General features: G+C 45.9%; 4 protein-coding genes and 1 pseudogene across 5 annotated transcripts; 2 read left to right on the plus strand and 3 right to left on the minus strand.

Annotated features, from left to right (window-relative positions):
- Positions 1-3,807: 3,807 nt before the first annotated feature.
- Positions 3,808-7,412, plus strand: LOC102710410 (putative glucan endo-1,3-beta-glucosidase GVI). The gene is made up of 3 exons (XM_015837343.2): positions 3,808-3,854; positions 3,961-4,035; positions 6,232-7,412. The coding sequence occupies exons 2-3, from the start codon at positions 3,969-3,971 to the stop codon at positions 7,197-7,199; spliced, it is 1,035 nt and encodes a 344-aa protein (XP_015692829.2). The 5' UTR covers positions 3,808-3,854; positions 3,961-3,968; the 3' UTR covers positions 7,200-7,412.
- Positions 7,413-8,069: 657 nt separating this feature from the next.
- LOC102714291 lies at positions 8,070-9,858 on the plus strand. Of its 2 annotated transcripts, none has more exons than XM_015837534.2 (2): positions 8,070-8,203; positions 9,197-9,858. In XM_015837534.2, exon 2 carries the CDS (start codon positions 9,212-9,214, stop codon positions 9,593-9,595), a length of 384 nt encoding a protein of 127 aa, XP_015693020.1. In that variant the 5' UTR covers positions 8,070-8,203; positions 9,197-9,211; the 3' UTR covers positions 9,596-9,858. The 2 variants fall into 2 exon arrangements, with proteins under 2 accessions (XP_015693020.1, XP_006654592.1); XM_006654529.3 differs by having other exon boundaries at positions 9,210-9,855.
- Positions 9,859-9,867: 9 nt separating this feature from the next.
- On the minus strand, positions 9,868-11,179 carry LOC102710702 (eukaryotic translation initiation factor 3 subunit J-like). The gene is given in 3 exon segments (XM_006655384.3): positions 9,868-10,318; positions 10,422-10,524; positions 10,526-11,179. Coding segments are annotated over 3 exon segments (483 nt in total). The 5' UTR covers positions 10,645-11,179; the 3' UTR covers positions 9,868-10,057.
- Positions 11,180-11,273: 94 nt separating this feature from the next.
- LOC102714560 (phosphoglycerate kinase, chloroplastic) lies at positions 11,274-13,868 on the minus strand. The gene is made up of 6 exons (XM_006654530.3): positions 13,167-13,868; positions 12,820-12,897; positions 12,481-12,741; positions 12,038-12,355; positions 11,759-11,917; positions 11,274-11,673 (listed from the first exon to the last, which is right to left on the minus strand). Exons 1-6 carry the CDS (start codon positions 13,590-13,592, stop codon positions 11,464-11,466), a joined length of 1,452 nt encoding a protein of 483 aa, XP_006654593.2. The 5' UTR covers positions 13,593-13,868; the 3' UTR covers positions 11,274-11,463.
- A 665-nt stretch (positions 13,869-14,533) lies between these two features.
- On the minus strand, positions 14,534-19,444 carry LOC102715113 (annotated as a pseudogene).
- Positions 19,445-19,649: the final 205 nt, after the last annotated feature.

Below are 19,649 nucleotides of genomic sequence, written 5' to 3' on the forward strand. Positions count from 1 at the left end.
GGTAACGAGAGTGGCAACTGCTACACAATACACCGCGAATAAAAATCACGGCACAGCCGCAAAAGCGAGTTGCTTTTCTGCTGCTGCGAGGTTAATTTACCGTGAAGCAAATGGCGATCTGCAGGTTGTTGCGTTTGCGTTGCACCTAATCAGATTAGCCATGGCGAATACGTGGTACGGTTGATGAGGATGGCCTCTAATTAATACTGTGTGTTGACCTGTTGAGTATTTATGTATTGTTCCAACTTCGGAACCAACTGATGTGATCTGGTTTTTCAGTACAAGCACCGGCTTCGGTGACCTAATTTGTGGTCGACGATTCTTAATTCTTCTAATTGAAGTACATACAAATATCTTTATGAAAGCTCGTCATATAATTTTGAAAATATCCATAGAAATTCAAATATGTACGCTATATCAGAGTTTTTCAATTGTAATTCATTTATACTCTCTGTGTTCTAAAATATAAGTGCTGATTGTTTTCCAAAAAGCCAGCATTTAAAGTTTTTATTAATAACTAAACTGAAAGCATAATCGTTTTATTTTATATTGTAAAATTTTCTAACATTGCCTAAATTCATCTATAAATTAAAGTATATATTTTATATATGTATCCAGATTCATTGATATTCATATGAATTTAGACAATATTAGAAAACCTTATAATATAAAATGTACTGAGTATGTGATTAGTGCAATATAGTTAATCTTATTATTTTCATTTTGAAAATAGTTTCGCGATGTTAATTATGTATGTTGTTAATAATATTATGAATGAAATTAACTAATGCTTAAATTTTAATGTTAGATATCAGCGTGTAAATGCTAACACGTCTTATATAAATATAATGGATTGAGTAATAAATACATAGTGCAAAAACAAAATGATATATAAATTCAGAAGAAGAGAATTTATCTTTTTCATTTTCTATTTAGAGATTTCATTTATAGATCCTCGACGTGCTACAGTTGGCCTCCTTTGAAACACAGCAAAACCTTGCAAACTTGTACAAGAATTGAACTAATTTTTTTTAAAAAAACATTCTAAGACCATATTTCTAAAAAAATATGACCATATATCATTTTCCATGTCTTTTTGCGCCGTGTTTTGGTGGGTAACTCAGTTGTCCACGGATGTACCACCAAAAGGTGAGAAAATATGCACTGTATAAATGTCCTCGTACAACAGGTCTTGCATCAGATGATGGACACATCGATACAAACGTGACGTATGAGATGTACCAAACAACTACGTCGTCAAATGCTAGTAACTCTTTATAATACAATGTATGAAACGTGTGTGCTTGACAGGTCAATTGCATGAAACTTGACTCGGTAAATTTGTGCACGTGACGTGCGAGGTCACGCTTGTGACCCAAAATCGACAAAATTTACTGAAGAGAGAACTACGGTCTCTTAGTAAATGCTGACCTAATATATATGCAAGAGGGAGACTACGCCACGGCATGCCGGCCGGGATAATTAAAATAAAACATGATATCATCCGCCGAGCCCGAGTGCGCCCGCGTCCGCGTCCGCCGATGCTCGTGTCTGCCTGCATCCGTGTCCGTGTCTGCTGACGCCGTCCGTCCACGTCCGCCCGCCATCGTCCACCGTCACCGTGTGTCGCCGCCTCCGCGCCATTGTCTGCCGGCCTCCGCCGATGTTGCGCTCTTACCACAGCGTGTCGCACGCCTCCACCGCTTTCGCGCTTAGATGCGTCTCACATACCAGTGCGTGCTGGTACCAGATGATACCACTGGTATGATACCAGTTGATATCATCTGGTATCATAGCATCGCGCGACAAGGAAAACTTAAAAAGATGCAGGTATCACATGGTACCAGATAGTACCAAGCGGTGCTATATGGTTATATGGTTCAAAGTGGTATCATATGATATCAGCATGTATTAATAGGTATCAAATAAGTATCGATAGGTATCGCTTGATTTCTATATAGAAACCTGGATGATACTGATTAGTATCAACTTGTGTCAGATGATACCAAAAAATCCTAAAAGGTATCAAAAGGTATCAATCCATTAGGTTCTAAGTAGTATCACATGGTATCAGAAGGTATCAAATATATATCATATGATATCAAAAGGTATTAACATATATCAGATTTAGCAATTTCGTCGTAGGCCTTCTCGCCCCACACACACAAAAAAAAACCACTGCTACGGCCGCCACTGCTATAGCCAAAAAAGAAGTGGTATCACCTCTTTCTTGCTTCTTCTCCATCTACATGCGCCACTGCTATGGCAGCCGTACGGACTACTCAGCCACGCCGTTGCCTCAGACCGGCGTGGGGCGATCGCAGCGGCAGCGTGGGCTCGACTAGGACATGATCGCGACGTTTCCGACCATGGCGTACATCGACGTGAAGGGCGCGCTCAAGTGCATCGTATCAGCGAGTTCGACGATGATGAGATGCTGCACCTGTTGATATATGTTGCGCTACTGATATATGTTACGTGGAGGATACGCGCAGCATGCATGAACTGTCCCGTTCGTTCGGCATACCGTATGCTAGACTTTCTGATATGCAAAACATGGTGCAGAGAAGTAGAGACTTGTCAGCAAGGCTAGCCGTGAAAGCTAGTGATATATATACGTTGTGTGTGCCCGATTCGATTATTTGTATTACTACTATATCTATATGGATGACTAACAAACACGCATAGAGAGATTTTATTTTGATGATCAATAGCAAATTTTAGGTTATTTTAGTTTTGGAGTAGTTTTATCTTTCTTATATTTCCTAGCCATCCTGTAAATCTGGAAAAGGAGTTGGACGACGTACGTATTTGCTAAAAAAAACCTCAATTGCGAACTGAATCTAGCTAATTTTAGGTTTTCATTTTTTTATCAATGATAATTTAGGTTTCGGAGTAGATTTTTTTTTCTATTATTTCCTAGACATCCTAGAAATCTGGAAAATGATTGACGTATGTGTTAAAAAAGGACTCAATTGCGAATTGAATTGACTGTTCCCATGTTATAAGCGCGCACATTTGAATTGTGTTAAAAAAAATCTCATTTCAGTTAATAGCCAAATTATACGTTTTAAATTTTATATTTGGAATTACGTATATACTATGTCCGGTAATAAATATTTTAAAATAAGATTTGGTTCAATATACGAGCTGGCTAACAAAATGGTAACATACCATTGCTCGATCCAAAATATAAATACCTAGTATTAGATTATATCTATTCGCAATACTAGATAGTGTCATATTTAGTGCCCCATTTTCCTATTAGATAGCCATACTTTTGAGACTCGCTAATCAACACCCGTTCGAATAGAAGATTAGAGAGAGATCGGTACGCACACATGTCCTCCCATGAATCCCCCCCGAGATACTTGCAACAGATTCCACGACGATACTAACCCTAACCTGTCCCCTCTAATGACCAGTTTAAGATCGAGTCAAAGCGGCGACCAGCATCAGACCACGTCCCCGGCGCTGATCGGGTCGGAGTACGTGGCCCTCCTCAACGCCGTCGACGATCGAGCAGCTAGGCCATCGATCGATTAGGTCATCCAGAACTAATCTACCTCAGCGTACGTGCAGTTCGCAGGGTTCGCGCGCGAAAACGCACGCCGTTGCTGCATGGTTGCATTGCATGCGGACGCCGGTTTAGTTTTTACCCGAGTCTTTCGGTTTGGTGGCTAGCTTGCACCCCCTCCCCGGGGCGTCTCTGACACCGACCCTCTGCCCACTCTCCCCACGAATCTCAATTTCTCAGCTTGCAGTTCGTGCGGTGCTAACCTTATATATACAGAGAGAGAGCGCACCACGCAGAGAGAGGGAAGGAGAAAGGAGAGGCAGGTTCAGAGTTTCAGGTAGTTTCAGGCTTCGGTGGAGGAACTGGGGGAGCCGGCCGGCCGGAGAGGCAGAGAGAATTCAGAGAGATTTTTTCTGAAGGATCTCTGCCTGGTTCTGGTGCAGGTGCAAGGATGGCTGCTGCCTCTGCGACATGGGTTCTTGCCTGCGCGCTCTTGCTCTGCTCTTCCTCCTTCCTCGGTGAGTCCTGTTTCAGTTCGTAGCTTACTCTGTAGTTCTGTTTGTTTGTTTCGGTTTGAGCCGCATGTGTGATGATTTATCTTGTCTTTGCTCGTATTTTGTTCTGATTTCTTCACCTTCTGGCTGATCAATTTACTTTGGTCTATGTATATAGAAACGGCTCATCTGAAGTTCAATTCTGCTTAATCTCTTAGTTTATATGTACTAGTTCTTACTGCATGGAACAGCATGTTTCGCATACAATCGTAGTTTCTTCAGTCCGTTCCTGACGCTTGATGTCTAGCTACTTTGACGGTTTCACATCGGTTTGTTCATCGCATTTCTTTTTCTATGTGGCTAGGTCGATTATGTCTCCCTTACGTCTTGTTTCTTGGTTCGAGATTGTACTGTCATTAGGGTAAAGGATTTTTTTAACTTTGAGGGATCCTTAATCCCTTTTATGATAAAGATGGCGCCAGATGTCTGCTTCGATAATTACTTATCGATTGCAGATAGAGCCGTAGAGGTGGTTGGCAGGCTTATTCTTTGTGTTCTTGGCTGGGTTTCTTAAAGAAAGAAATCCTTCTCAGGAAACATTGCATGATTGGTTTCCGTAGGAATGCTGCGCCTGCAACTATGTTTGTTTTGTGGGTTTTCAGTTATTTAATTACCCATTATCGTACTGGACAAAACTTCAGTAATACTCCAGTATTAAAAGAATAGAATGACAATTTTGACAATAGCATCCTGGTTGTACAGGATTTCAGTTACAAATACGACCTTTATTTTTGAAGCGAAAATATTCATAGATTTTTTTTACCATGTATTATATTTTTTACACTAAAAAGTGTGTGTAAAAGATGTGGTACCTTGAGGTATTAAAAATTTATAATAAAATTCTTGGTAACTTTAGATATTTTTCAAGGATGATAAAAAAAAAACGGTATACATATGGTTCATCGAAGTAACTGTATCTAGTCCTGGGCCTATGCTGCGTTCCTGCTTCTTTAGACCAATTCTATTATTCAGTAAATGTTTGGCCAAGCCTACCTGAAGAGTTTAAATAGGTGTTATCTCCCATTATTTATTAGATGTTACATCTCAACCAAAATATATATCTTATTCTGCGGATTATCTTTTTGCTTGACGAAATGAAAAGAGGAACACTTTCCATTGATGTTTTAAATCAAATTAGATTGATGTTGATATCGTTATCATCTCAATATGACAATACACTGTCATTGTTGGATAGGATTCTTTCTTTCTCTGGAAGTTTTTCTAAGTTTTTCAATATCAGACAACCTAAACTACGTTTTTGCTGACAACATGATTCCAGTGCATCTTTGTATATCTTATCCTGTGTGCTTTTGATGAAACAACTCTAATTAGGCAGAGCTAGATAATCCTGTGAACCTAGATAAGATTAGTTGTCCATATAATAATGCATCACCATATCTATACATAAGTACACTACCTATAATTAGAACAAAAAAAAACTTTGCTGCATTTACAATCTTTGTTAATTTCTGGTCGAAAGCGATATACTTGGAACTTGATTCCAAGTTGTGTTTTCCTTGATCTTAAGCATTTCTTTGACTTCATGGACGTTGACGCTTACTGTTTGGACCTTGACTACAGGTAGAAAAACGGTTGTACATTTCATCTTATTTTTTAGTGTGAATAATGTAAATAATTTCCATTACGTCAAAAAAAAAGTGTGAATGGTGGATTGTCCATACGCTCTGAAGTCTAGGTTGAAACAGACAACAGAAACAACGTAGACTGATGTGGAGTTGTGCACGGACTTCACTTAGAAAATTTTCGCTAGTCCCAACTCTTCTCCTGGGTTTGGTGGCTAACCACCGGACTAATCTAGATAGGAGTTCAGTCTGTGCAAGTTACTGCACACCTAATTATGTGTTCTTCATTTCATAATTTCAACCTAAACATGATAGGTTTGGCTTGGCATTGCGGGTGTGAACACGGCTAATGATTGCAACTACTCACAAGTCCACTCAATTTGTCTTCTCCAAAAATCATTTGCTTGCTTCAAAGTTGAAACAAATATTGCATATTTGTTTAACTGAATCTGAACATTGCCAAGGGACATGGATTGATCATACGAATAATATTAATTTAATCATATCTTAATTAGCTGTGTGATGGTGGAAAGAAAAAAAAACAGAGCTGTAACTATTCCATTTGTGGCAAATGCAGGGGCTGAAGGCGCCATTGGTGTCAACTACGGCATGCTGGGCAACAACCTGCCGTCGCCGGCGCAGGTGATCTCCATGTACAAGGCCAAGAACATCAGCTACGTCCGCCTCTTCCACCCGGACACGGCCGTCCTCGCCGCGCTCCGCAACTCCGGCATCGGCGTCGTCCTCGGCACGTACAACGAGGACCTCGCGCGCCTGGCCTCCGACGCCTCCTTCGCCGCCTCGTGGGTCGAGTCCTACGTCAAGCCCTTCGCCGGCGCCGTCAGCTTCCGGTATATCAACGCCGGCAACGAGGTCATCCCCGGGGACCCCGCGGCCAACGTCCTCCCGGCCATGCGGAACCTCCAGACGGCGCTCACGTCCGCCGGGGTCAGCGTCCCGGTCACGACGGCCGTGGCCACGTCCGTGCTCGGCGTGTCGTACCCGCCGTCGCAGGGCGCATTCTCGGAGGCGGCGTCGCCGTACATGGCGCCGATCGTCACCTACCTCGCGTCCAAGGGCGCGCCGCTGCTGGTGAACGTGTACCCGTACTTCGCGTACGCGGCGGACGCGGAGCGGGTGCAGCTCGGGTACGCGCTGCTGTCGTCGTCGCAGGCGGCGTCGGTGACTGACGGCGGCGTGGTGTACACCAACATGTTCGACGCGATCGTGGACGCGGCGCACGCGGCGGTCGAGAAGGCCACGGGCGGGCAGGCGGTGGAGCTGGTGGTGTCGGAGACCGGGTGGCCGTCGGGCGGCGGCGGGGTGGGCGCGAGCGTCGAGAACGCGGCGGCGTACAACAACAACCTGGTGCGGCACGTGTCCGGCGGCGCCGGGACGCCGCGGCGGCCGGGGAAGGCGGTGGAGACGTACCTGTTCGCCATGTTCAACGAGAACCAGAAGCCCGAGGGCGTGGAGCAGCACTTCGGCCTCTTCCAGCCCGACATGAGCGAGGTCTACCACGTCGACTTCGCAGGCTCCGTCTAGATTAGGCCCGGCACAGCACGGCCCAGCCCAGCCCACGAGAGCTGCGCTCCCAGCGAACATTTTCTTTCAGGCTTATTTATTGTTGTCGTATATTTGGATACGGAGTAGTTTCGTAGTATCAATCATGGTTTCGATGTCATACTGCGTTGATCTATACATTCATTGTTGATTTGACCCATCTTTTTACTACCACATTCGTTTTATATCGTAAGACTTTAGCTTTACCTAAATTCATCAATTGATGAATACATATAATTTATATATATATGTTCAGATTCATTAGCATTCATAAAGACTAGAAAGTCTTATATTATGAAACGGAGGGAGTACCGTTTATACTTATAAGCTAAATTTTAAATTTTTAAGCCTTAAATTTAGATTAGATTTTTTGAGGGTCTTTTATCGTAATTTATTTTTCAGCATTAGATTTTATATAAGAGCGTGTATATACTTTGTTTAGTCACAAACCATTTTTTCTTTGTAAATATATCATTTTACTTTTTCTCAAAAAAAAAGGCAAACAATCACCCCTTGTTGCTGATGAACCTTCAATTCTGGCTAATTTGAACCCACGAATTTCACGAGATCACACAGAAAATTTTCCTTTAGATGAACATCGAGGATTTTTTTTTGGTACACACTGATTTCGACTTGAAAACAAACACAAAGACAAAAACAGATTTAAAAACTATAACTGTTCTGAAAAAACAACTACTACTATTGGCCGAAAGTGCACTAGCTCTATGGGCCGTAATCCAGCGAGCCCATCCACGGCCTGCAACTTCTGGGGAAAGAGCGTGGGCCCGGTGCAGTGTGCCACGTGCCCACTTTTGACTGCACACGTGGCGATCCAATCTGCCAGAACAGTAGAGCACAAGGCTCGCAGCAGTACTAGCGAGTTCATCTTCTTCCTCGGCGGGACGGCGGCGTGGAGGAAGTGACAAGAGCCGAGAGTTCCTGACCCTTCCGCGCTTCGTCCGAGTTTGCGTCTCTCCTCGAGACCGGTGAGTTCGATTCGATCATGCGATCCTTTTTTTTTCTCTCCGTCGGCAGTCCGTAGTTTTGATTCAATCAGATGCTAGCTAGGGCTACTTCGTGTGAGCTCTGTTTTCTTGGAGGAATCTGGATCGATCGTGTTAGGGTTTGTTTCCTACTGCAAAATAGTTTTATTATCTATGGAATAATTTTGCTTTGGCTGGTAGTACCATGTAATGAGGATTTAGGAGTCCAGGAAAGGAGGTGGGTAGGGATGCAACTACGAACTTGTGCATTTTCCTTAAGGGGTAAAGAAAATCAGGCGGGACAAATCTTCGTAGAATGTTTTAGTGATTGATTAAGTGGAAAAGCGGTTAACAGGTTGAGTCCCTAGCAGCTTCTTTTTTTTATTGAGGCACAGGCGATTCACAGATCGATTAGACTAATTTTGAGGTCCCGCACAAAATAGGAGTAATTTTGAGATCCATTGGAGGATTCTTTCCAATATATGTTCTTTAGTAAATTATTCTCTCTATCCCAAAATAAATTCATCTTTCTAGTTCAAATTTTAACTAGAAAGATGAACTTATTTTGGTAAGGAAGAAGTAGCTAAAGTAATATCCTTGTGTGTAATTTTTTATACTAAAATCATCATCCTTAATTCATTAGCACAACTGGATTTCAGGTAAATGAGAAGATTGTAATAGCACATGTATAGTTAAATCCAGAAACAATGCTTAATGCTTTGTGAACAGCTTAAGTTCTGCTCTTTTCCTCGTTCCTTGGAAGCGTCTTTGCCTGCTTAGATGTGCTTTGCTGATGCCTAGTGTGCTGAGTCGAAAGGGGATTTTGATTTTTGCATAATCCTAGTTGGAAGATGTGTTACTTTTGCATGGCTTCCTTTATTTGGGTTTCTCTGAGGGCTTAATAGTGGCAAGATTAATAGTTGTCACTACATTTTATTGTGTATTTATCAGCCATGATATTAATGTGTCGTTCTTCTCTTGGAGTCTTACATCTAGTAACTGATACCAGGCATGGATGCAAAGAACTCTGGCAACGGGCAACAAACTCAACAGAAGATTACAATGACAGAAGATGCACCGAGTCAAGATCAGGAGACATTGGTTGCAGGCTCAGATATTGCTGTAAGTCCAGTCAACGGTCATGGATCTGGAGATGTGAACATGGAAGCTGCCATCTATGCTGAGGATGTCATGCGAGCTGGTGGCTTCGGAGCCAAAGACGACATCGGCAGCCTCCTTCCCACAGCAATAGATTCCACTGATTTTGAGGCCTCGCTGCGGGATGCTCGTGACTTTGAAGGTGAGAGTGAAAAACCATCGCATCCTGGACTAGGATACAATCCAAATAAAACTGACAGTGGAGGCAAACCATCAGATGTGCAGCAGCAGCAGTGATCCGTACTTCCGTAGTATGTTTCTTCTAGAACACAATTTGAACTTCGGATGAACATGGATTCACGTTCCTCAAGTGTTCCTAGATTGTTCTGTTACTGACTTGCGTATGTGCCATCTTTGTTGTTTCCCTGATGTATGAATGTCGATTCTGCTTTATGAACCAGATCGTTTAACCGTGTATAACTAAGTATTGATGCTGGTACTGTGTGACAGTTTTCATCATGAGTCGATTATCTGCTGGTGACTCTGGTTACAGTATGCAGTTGATGTGTTTTGGAATGAAATGCATGCGATGCCTGCTACTTTTGCTTGGTTGTTATTACTACCCATGAAGGATCATCTGAACCCTCACGTATGACAGATCGTCTACAGTGGGATGAACAGAATCTAGAAACATCAATCTGAGTCTTGTAAGACACATCTACGGTTGCAAATAGAAACAAATTAACAGATCCTTTTGAGTTAAGATGACAGATGATCGCCGTCGCCGGCATAATCTTCGCCAGCATTACGAGACCATTGCCCTCCGGCCTTCTTGACACGAAGCCTCTTCTTCTTCTGCCCTGGCTTCTTCTTGCCGGCGTCGGCCGCCTTCTCCGACCTGAGCTTCTCGTTGGCCGCCGTCGACATGGACGACACGATCTCCTTGATGTTCCCGGGCGTCAGCGACGCCACGGCGAGCCTGTTCATCGCCTTCATCAGACCGATGTAATGGTACCTTTTCTGAAACGGAGAATAGTTGTCAAACTTTAGTCCCAGAATTTTCCTTCGATCAGGATACGAACTGAAAGAACCGAACGATAATTTCTGACCGATGCAAAAATACCTCGTAAGGCCGAAGGAGATCTCTCGCGATGCGCTCGGCGTACTCGGCGAATTCCTCCTCCGAATTAGGGACGAACTTCTCGATGGGTTCGTCGTGAGATTGCTTGTGTCTTCTCAGCAACCGCATGCGAGGTAGCAGTAGAGATTTCGCTCGGCGCTGCATCTGCTGCTGCAGGCTTTGCATTCGCGTTGCGCTGGCTCTTCCCTTTGGATGCGCGACTCATTATACGACTAGTATATTTTTCTTCGAACGTGTGACAACAAACAAACCGGCGATCCGAATTAGCATCGAATATGTTGAGAGGTCTTCGAATGTGCTCACAGGGCAGTCTGCGTGTGTGCGTTTGTAGGGAGTACACATGTAACTAGTACATAAGTTCATACGTTCGTAACATGCTTTTGGAAGGAAACAAAAAAGAAAATGCTGTGATGGAGTTTAGCTGATACGGCTGGAGGAACATCGATTGAGAGCCCTACTTCTGAGTTTCATGTTTTCAGCAATACTGCACACAACTTCATCTGGAGTTTTGAGCAGACTTCAGGGTGCACATCCAACATGCAAATACATCTGTGATATCTTTCCTAGTCGAAGCTGATCAAATGCTCAACAATGGACTACGAAAATCCCTGAGGTGTCTGTTTGTTCCCGAGTTCAATAAGAACTATTGTCATGACGAGCCACTGATTTTTAGTGTATATATCTACTTCCCAACAGTCGACATTCGACATTCAGGCACCCTAAAGTTTGCTTCTCTGCCAACCAAAACAAAAGGAAAATCAAACATACTTACCCAGCAAATTGGCAAAAACAGATGATAAGACAGGAAGCTCCCTGAACATTTGGTATTGATAATTGTGTAAACTGGGTAAGGTATAACAAACAAACACAAAATGCTGGGAAGTTATTCAAACAATTTCCAGCATCTCTATAAAACATTGGTCTCTTACATTTCGAGTGGTTGAAGAGGGTGCAAGAAAAGAGTAGAATATATAGCAAGTTTAGAATGGTACATGAAGAAGATGCAACAAAATGAAACTTAGCCTCATACGGCCACAGTGACAGCTTCATCCAGTGCAATAACTCCAGGAAGTTCCTTTCCTTCCAACAGCTCCAAGCTAGCACCACCTCCTGTTGAAATGTGGCTCATAACATCTGCGACTCCCACCTTCTCAACAGCCGCAACAGAATCACCTCCTCCAATAATAGTTGTAACACCCTTGCCACTAAGGTCAGCCAACTTCTTTGCAATAGCCTACAAAAGAGAGCTCACAGCTAAGTTTCTTTTGGCAATTCCATCTGTAATGAAACTGAAAAGGAGTATTGACACATGGCATCACCTCGGTTCCTACTGCAAACTTGTCGAATTCGAAGACACCCATAGGTCCATTCCAAATGACTGTCTTCGTTGTTTCCAGGGTAGAACTGAATGACGCAACTGAATCTGGACCAATATCCAGACCCATCCAACCATCAGGAATAGCAGATGCTGGTACAACCTATAGGAACAATTCATAGCCAAGGTCAGGTACTCAGGTCAAGTATATCACTTCACCAAACTTTGAGCTGCTCTATATCAACTAGAAACTATCTCCTGATAATAATCATCAGTGATTTACCTTGCTGTTAGCATCAGGGGCAAATTTATCAGCAATCACAACATCAGATGGCAACAGTAGAGCGACACCCTTTTCTTTTGCCTTTGCAAGGAGAGATGTTGCAAGCTCAAGTTTGTCTTCCTCAACCAAGGAAGAACCAACAGAGAGTCCTTGTGCCTTGTAAAATGTGAAGATCATACCACCACCTAGAAGAAGGATATCACATTTCTCCAACAGGGATTCGATAACCCCTATCTTGGATGACACCTTTGAACCACCCACGATGGCAGCAAATGGGCGCTGAGGGTTTGAAACAGCTCCAACAAGGTAGTCAAGCTCCTGTGATTTAAATTGATAGTAAATAGTGAGGTTTAAAACTTTATATTGCATTTGAAAGAAAGAAAAAATAGTTTTCAAAAAGTTCAAGCATCAAACTTGAAAATGTAAAGTAAAACGCCAGTAACCTTCTGCAAAAGGAACCCTGCAACAGATGGCTTCAAAAACTTGGTAACTCCCTCAGTCGATGCATGAGCTCTGTGGGCTGTTCCGAACGCATCATTGACATAGAGATCTGCTAAGGAGGCAAGCTTCTTGGCAAATTCTGGGTCATTCTTCTCCTCTTCCTTGTAAAATCTTACATTTTCAAGGAGCAAAACACTACCATTTGGCAATCCAGAGACCAATTTCTCAACTTCTGGGCCAATAACATCTTCTGCCTTAGTCACCTATTTATGAATACAGATATGGTTTAATCAGTGTGATAGGTGCCTAAGATTCAGTTACAAAATCAGTGGAGTAGAAACCTCTATGCCGAGAAGCTCAGACAGTCGTGGTACAAGGGGAGCCAAGCTAAACTTGGGAGTAACACCCTTAGGACGACCCTGCAAATTCATGAGAGAAGAAAAAAATTCACAATGGATCACATCATAGGCGGCGACTAAAAAGATTGACCAAATATTGCTTTGCTAGATCATTTGCAATAACAGCACACCAAAAAAAATCGTGCTTAATAAGCCACTGTGCAACTATTATCTCATGGGATCAGATGGGATAGCAAAGAGTCGCATTCTGCAGGTTCCGAGATCCTACATTGTTAATCTGTGACAAGGAGCAGTACTTTGAGGAAAAAAGATGCGGGGCGGAGGCTTACCAAGTGGCTGGAGAGGATGACCTTGGCACCGTTCTTGATGAGGTACTGGATGGTGGGGATAGCGGCGCGGACACGGGTGTCGTCGGTGATGTTCTGGTTCTCGTCGAGGGGGACGTTGAGGTCGGCGCGCACGAAGACGCGCTTCCCCTCGAGGTCGGCGGCGGTGAGGTCCCCGACGCTCTTCTTCGCCATGGTGGCGACGGCGCGGGTCCCGCGCGCGGACGACGCCGAGCGGCACCGCGACGCGACGTGGGTCGCCAGCCGCGGGTCGGCGGCGGCCGCGAACGCCAGCGACCGCGCCGGCTGCAGGCACCCGGTGGCGAGCCCCCCGCGGCGAAGCGGAGCGGCCGCGGCGGCCACCGAAGAGGCGGCGCGCCTGGCGGCGAGGGAGACCGAGGAGGTGGTCGGCGCGGCCGCGGACGCCATTTGGGGAGCACCGGGAAGCTGACGAACGCTGTGCTGGAGCGGAGGCGGGGGGGGGGGGAACGAGAGGGAGGGGTTACTTGGGGGTCGTAAAAGAAAGAGGGTTTTGTGGACGAGAGGACGGGGAGGCGAGATTTGCTTATCGCTGGCGAGAGGTCGGGATGGGCGGGAGGCCGTCGACGATTCCGGTGGTTGTGTGGGGGAGGAGGCGGCGGTGATCGCCGCGATCGCGACGTGTGGGGCTTGCTGCCTTCCGTGATCGCCCTTGTTTTTGTGTGATCCGTGTGATCGATCGGAGTTTCGAGATAGACAGATAGTCCATTTTCGTGTGATTGGCTGCGAGAACAATATTTTCTTGAGGTCAGTTCAGCGGCAGGGGGTTTGTTTGTTAATTTGCCCTAGCGATATTCTGTGTACACAGTAACACGATTGCACATCTCGTGCAATATATAATGCTGTAGACCAGACTGTCACGTGCTGTTGACTTTTGTGTTTTGTTCAGTGTTATTGGTTGTCAGTTTTTTACCTGTGAGGGAAGTGCAGTTGCGCTTTCTTTCTTTCTTTCTTTAATCCAAGAATGCAGGGACCAACGAGCAAGAGTATCTATTTTGCACTTAAATAATACTTCATCCGTTTTATTTAATTTTATTTAAGAGTATTTTTTTCATCTGCAGGGAGATAACGATATTTTCTACTTAAAATTTGATACTTTCTAATATTTAAGATACGAAGAGATATTAAATTTTATATAGAAAATTGTGGTGCCTACTGCTGCCTCATCGAAGATGGTAAAATTGCTCTTTATTTAACATGTTGATTGTTGGATTTAGAATTTATATAATTATTAATTACCTTTTATGATTTAAAATTTATTACTATATTATGATTTAATCTATTTTTATATGAACTTTATGAATAGCTTATGATCTTGTGTATTTGCACCAGATAGTTGAATTAACACGGACGGTTAAACGTGATTCAAAGTCATCGGTATTACAGGCGGAAGCATGTTCTAAACCGGGAAAAAAAAACATGTACCAAGTGCTAACATGGGAGACGAAAAATTCTCACGTAAGATGACACGAGATCAAGGTTTTAGCATATGAAAGCCACGTTGGCGTGCTTGTCGCTGCAGTAAAGTCCAGGCTGCTGAGTGTACCCCTGCTTGGCAAGCAGCTCCCGTGTTCGCCGCACGAGCTCCATGTTGATCACCTTCCCGCGGTGCACCGCGGCGAGCACGTTCTGGATGGCGTTGCTGAGAGCGCCGTACGACACGCCCTCCGGCGTGGTGGCGTCCGCCGAGGTCTCGTCGGTCTGGCACCCGCTGATCAACACGCCGTTGCGCGGCGACGCCCTCGCCGCCGGCGCATCTTGTTTCGTGGCCTCGCCTTCGCCGTCGCGCTCCGGCTTAGCGTTATCCTGGTGTTCCTCGCCTGCCGTGGCGCCGCTGCCGACGCCGCCGCCGCCGCCGCCGCCGTGTTTGTGACGCAGCATGGCCCTCACGAGCCTCCTGATCTTGGGGCTCGCGTCGTCGCCGAAGTGGTGGAACAGCGTCGTCCGGATCGACCCCACGCAGACGTCGTCCTTCCCGGTCCTGTCCCTGAGCATATCGACGAATGTCGAGAGCGGCAGAGACCGGTTCTTGATGCCGGCGCGCGCCGCAGTGGCCGGCAGCTCTGCCTGCTTCGGTGGCGGATCCTCTCCGGCGTCGCGGCCGCGGCTGCCGATCCTCTGCCCACCGCGGTGACGGCGAGGGAGATTCCGCAGGACGATCTGCAGAAGAGAGGCACATGAGCACGTGCCGGGGGCGGGAGCTGGCCGCAATTCTCTGTCCCGTCGCTGAATCTTGCTCTGCTTCGTACTGTTCCCTATCTGCTCCTTGGTCTTGTCGATGAGGCCGCCGGGCACGAGTCGGACACCATGGTGAACAGGCAGCCATCGGGAACTTTCTGCACGAGCTCCGTGAAATCTTGGTCTGCATCGCGTACACAGCGAGGTCAGGATGCTCTCAGCTGGCTCGTGTCAAATGTCTAAGCAAGAGCACTGATACACCACTATCAGATCACCTTTGATCAGGTTCATGTCGCAGGGCACGATGCACTCGTCGTAGCCGGTGTCGTCGTCGTCCTCGGCGCCGGTCTCGACCGGCAGCTGCAAGCCGTGGCCGCTGTAGTGGAAGAAGAGGGAGTCCCCAGGTCGGGCGTCGCCGACGAGCCGCTCCAGCTCGCGCCGGATGTTGGCCCCCGTGGGCTGCGGCGTGGACGGGTCGGCGTCGGCGAGGACGCGGATGTCCGCCTCGTCGAAGCCGAAGCGGTCGACGAGGCAGCGCCGCATGCGGCCCACGTCGTTGAGGCAGCCCTTCAGCTCCCCCTCCGTGCCGGGGTAGTTGATGCCCACCAGCACCGCTCGCTTCCGCCCCATCGCGTCGTATGCCGGTCGATGATCGACCGTCGATCGCCGCCGTAGCTGCAAGCTCCGGCGAGGGGTCAGTGGGGGGCGGCGAGCTAGCGATCCAATAGACTGACAGTGGCGGCCTCTGGTGGGTTGGTGGAGCTCTGACGAGTGATGGTGACTTAGCGAGGAGGTGATCATCGCTGCCAGTGCGCGCGCTTTCTTTGTATTGGCTTGTGACGTCATTCAACATAGGCAGATCGGGTGTTTTGCCTGCCTGACCAGGTTGGCCGGAGGCTGCAACTTTCTGGCCTTTAGAAACATGTTATTTTGTGGTGTACTGATGGAGACCACATGGGATTTGACAGTGAAATGGTGGCCTTGATCACAAATCAATCACCTTTCCCGGTGGCTGGGGTGATGTTTTAGATCTTTTACTGTTTTTGTAACATCATTGATGTGATACTACCTCTCGGTGAGCAGAAAATGATGGAGATCGAGAAATTCGGTCATAGCCTTATAGGGAGTGAAACAACGTATTTATTTAGTCAATTCAGTTAGTTATCTAGTTAACCGAAAAGACTGAATTAACAAAAAAAACTTAAATGCAACCGGTTATCCACTAAGTTCAATAAGATTAAACTCTAATTTCCATATCCTTCTCCTCCTAGACAAGTAACCCAATAAAAATCTTGAGTTTTTTTTATCATTTTTAAAAAAGTACCTTAAGTTTCACCTTTTTTATGTAAAAACTGTGGTACCTTAAGATATCAAAAATTTGTACTAACATTTTTAATATCTTAAGATACTTTTTAAGAATAATAAAAAAGCCCAAAAATCTTAGACATGCTCGTGATTTTTGCGTTAAAAGTTTCTATGGCTTCTTTGCATATATGAAACTACTGCTAAATTTCGATCATTACCAAGACTGATCGAATTGCTTAGTCCTTATTGTTTTGTCAAGATACATCGGTTCTGGTTTTCTAACCAAAATTTAGTTGAAAACCGAATTAACCGAAATGACCGAATGACCAGTATTAACAGCAGACCACTCACCTTGTTGTCTTTCATTTAAAAACAAACAACAGATTCCATATAGTACAAAATAGAAGATAAAAACCATCAATGGACACACTAGGGAAAATAGAGGGTTCTCACATTGATGAACAAAAGTAGCAGTCCACGCAGCACCGCTGATGTTCCAGGGTCTCAGCATATGAAGGCCACGTTGGCGTGCTTGTCGCTGCAGTAAAGACCAGGCTGCTGGGTGTACCCCTGCTTGGAAAGCAACTCGCGCGCTCTCAGTACGAGCTCAGTGTTCGTCACCTTGCTGTTCTTCTCCGACAGGATGGTCTGGATGGCGTTGCTGAGAGCGCCGTAGGACACGCCCTTGGGCGTCGTCGCGTCCGCCGATGTCTGGTCGGTCTGGCACCCGCTGATCAGCACGCCGTTGCTCACCCTCGCCGTCGTGCCGGCGTACACCTCGTGGACGCTGTGCACCTCCTGTTTCATGGCCGGCTCGAGGGCGTCTGCTTCTTGCTTTCCCTCCAGCTTAGCCTTCATGAACTCCTGTGCAAGGGCACCCACCAATCCCATCACGCCGCCGTGCTGGCCCTGCTGGAGCTTGGTCAGCATTACCTTCATGAACTTCTTGATCTTGGGGCTCGCGTCGTCGCCGAAGAGGCTGAACAGCGTCATCCTGATCGAGCCAACGTCAATGTCGTCCTTTCCGGTCTTCTCCTTGAGCATCTCGATCAATGTCGAGAGGGGCAATGACCGGTTTTTGATGCCATCGCCACCACGTGAGGATGAGTCCGTGTTCGGCTCCTCGCCATCGTCGTTACGGTGGCTGCCCTGACGGTGAGGGATGTGAACTCCTCGAGACTCGAACGCGTCCCGGACTGTTTCTTTGAGGGTTTCTTTGAGGAAGGATCGGAAGCCGGAGCCAGAATCAGAACGTTCTGCTTCTCGCTTGCTCTGCTGGGTCTGGTTCTGCTTTGTGCTGTGCCCAATCTGTTCCTTGGTCTTGTCAAGTAGACCACCACTGTGGCAGGAGTCGGACACTATGGTGAATAAGCAGTCACCTGGGACCTTTTGCACAAGTTCTGTGAAATCTTGATCTGCAGGATATAGAAGAAAAATCAGTTTTGCTATTTATCAATTGCTTGAAAACTGTTAATCTATCAATCAACTTTTTTGTCTATTAGATTTACTTCAAGATTTGTGCTTGTCAACACGCTACTTTATCTGATTTTCTTCGATTTCAATTCAAACTCTAACAAATTCGATTGATGGATTAAGTTTTTTTCAGGCGATTGACCATAGGTTCCCCATCTTTCTTCTTGGTAATCAAAATATTGAAAGCAGAGTTACCGTCTTACTGATGTAGCGCATACAAACTATGTGCAGAGAATCATATTTAGCATCCTTTTAAAAGTGAAATCCATGTACCAAACAGTACCCGACCGAAATAGCACATTCTAATATGGTCCTGATTAATTGATTACGGATTTTTATGTCAAAATAACATTTCAGCTTGATTTGGTCTAAATCAGAACGATCAACTTATCCCCTCTGCCCGTGTAGAAGTTAAACTAACTTAGGATAACAGGTACTACGCTTTCTAGATGAATTCTTGCATCAGAAATATACAGTACACAACATGATGGACGTTGTATACTTTTATGTAATCCAAATCTTAGATATATTATTATCCCCACATTAGATGGAATCGATTCGACCTTTTTTTTAGAAATAAACTAAATCCTGTCATACGAGATATTTGGTGTGGTTGAATTTGAATTTTGTCGATTTCAGAAGCAATTTCATCATATCCCAAAACTTAAGTAGCCTAATGACGGACACAATCCAAATTGCTTCACGTAACAATCAGACAAAGTCCCTTTCAAATCTCACCTATCCGATCCCCAATTTCGAAGCAGCACAAGCCAAAAGGGCAGAACGCGGACGGAACAATCACCTGTGATAAGGTTCATATCGCTGGGCACGATGCACTCGTCGTAGCCGGTGTCGTCGTCCTGACCGGTCTCCGCCGGCAGCCGGGTGCCGTGGCCGCTGTAGTGGAAGAAGAGGAAGTCCCCACGCCGCGCGTCGCCAACGAGGCGCGCGAGCTCGCGTCGGATGTTGGCTCCCGTGGGCTGTGGCGCGGACCGGTCGGCGTCGGCGAGGACGCGAATGTCCGCCTCGTCGAAGCCGAAGCGGTCGACGAGGGAGCGGCGCATGCGGGCCACGTCGTTGTGGCACCCCTTGAGCTCCGCCTTGGTGCCCGGGTAGTTGATGCCCACCAGCAGCGCGCGCTTCCGCCCCATCGCTTGAAGCCTCGTCGACGTCGTCCGTGCGGTGGTGGCCGCCGGCGCAGGGAGGGGCGAGGCGGTGTAGTTTTTTTGCGGCTGCGGAGTTGTCCGGCCGCGTCCAATGGGAATGGCTGGGTTTTGGTCCTTTTGGTTGGTGCTGAGCTGTGTATTGGGCGTCCGATCTGGCAGTGGGTGGGAGTTGGTGGTGGTGGCCCAGTGTCGTGCGAGGTTTGTCGTCGACTCGTCGTCCGCCGTTTACTATTGGGATTTTGTACAGATCAGACTTGCGATTCGTGCGTTTGTCACGATGTTCTCGATGCCTTATCTAAATTTGGTTATTTATATTTTTATTTAG

Source organism: Oryza brachyantha, chromosome 5 (assembly GCF_000231095.2).
Source record: "Oryza brachyantha chromosome 5, ObraRS2, whole genome shotgun sequence".
Classification (NCBI taxonomy): Eukaryota; Viridiplantae; Streptophyta; class Magnoliopsida; order Poales; family Poaceae; genus Oryza; species Oryza brachyantha.

What these genes read in the sequence shown, in the direction of transcription:
- LOC102710410 (XM_015837343.2), top strand. Translation starts at nt 3,969, where the DNA reads ATGGCTGCTGCCTCTGCGACATGGGTTCTTGCCTGCGCGCTCTTGCTC. An exon ending in CTGCTCTTCCTCCTTCCTCG is followed by an intron (nt 4,036 to 6,231) that starts GTGAGTCCTGTT and finishes TGGCAAATGCAG; the next exon opens with GGGCTGAAGGCGCCATTGGT.
- LOC102714291 (XM_015837534.2), top strand. Translation starts at nt 9,212, where the DNA reads ATGGATGCAAAGAACTCTGGCAACGGGCAACAAACTCAACAGAAGATT.
- LOC102714560 (XM_006654530.3), bottom strand. Translation starts at nt 13,592, where the DNA reads ATGGCGTCCGCGGCCGCGCCGACCACCTCCTCGGTCTCCCTCGCCGCC. An exon ending in CTGAGCTTCTCGGCATAGAG is followed by an intron (nt 12,742 to 12,819) that starts GTTTCTACTCCA and finishes ATTCATAAATAG; the next exon opens with GTGACTAAGGCAGAAGATGT. An exon ending in AGTTTGCAGTAGGAACCGAG is followed by an intron (nt 11,674 to 11,758) that starts GTGATGCCATGT and finishes TCTCTTTTGTAG; the next exon opens with GCTATTGCAAAGAAGTTGGC.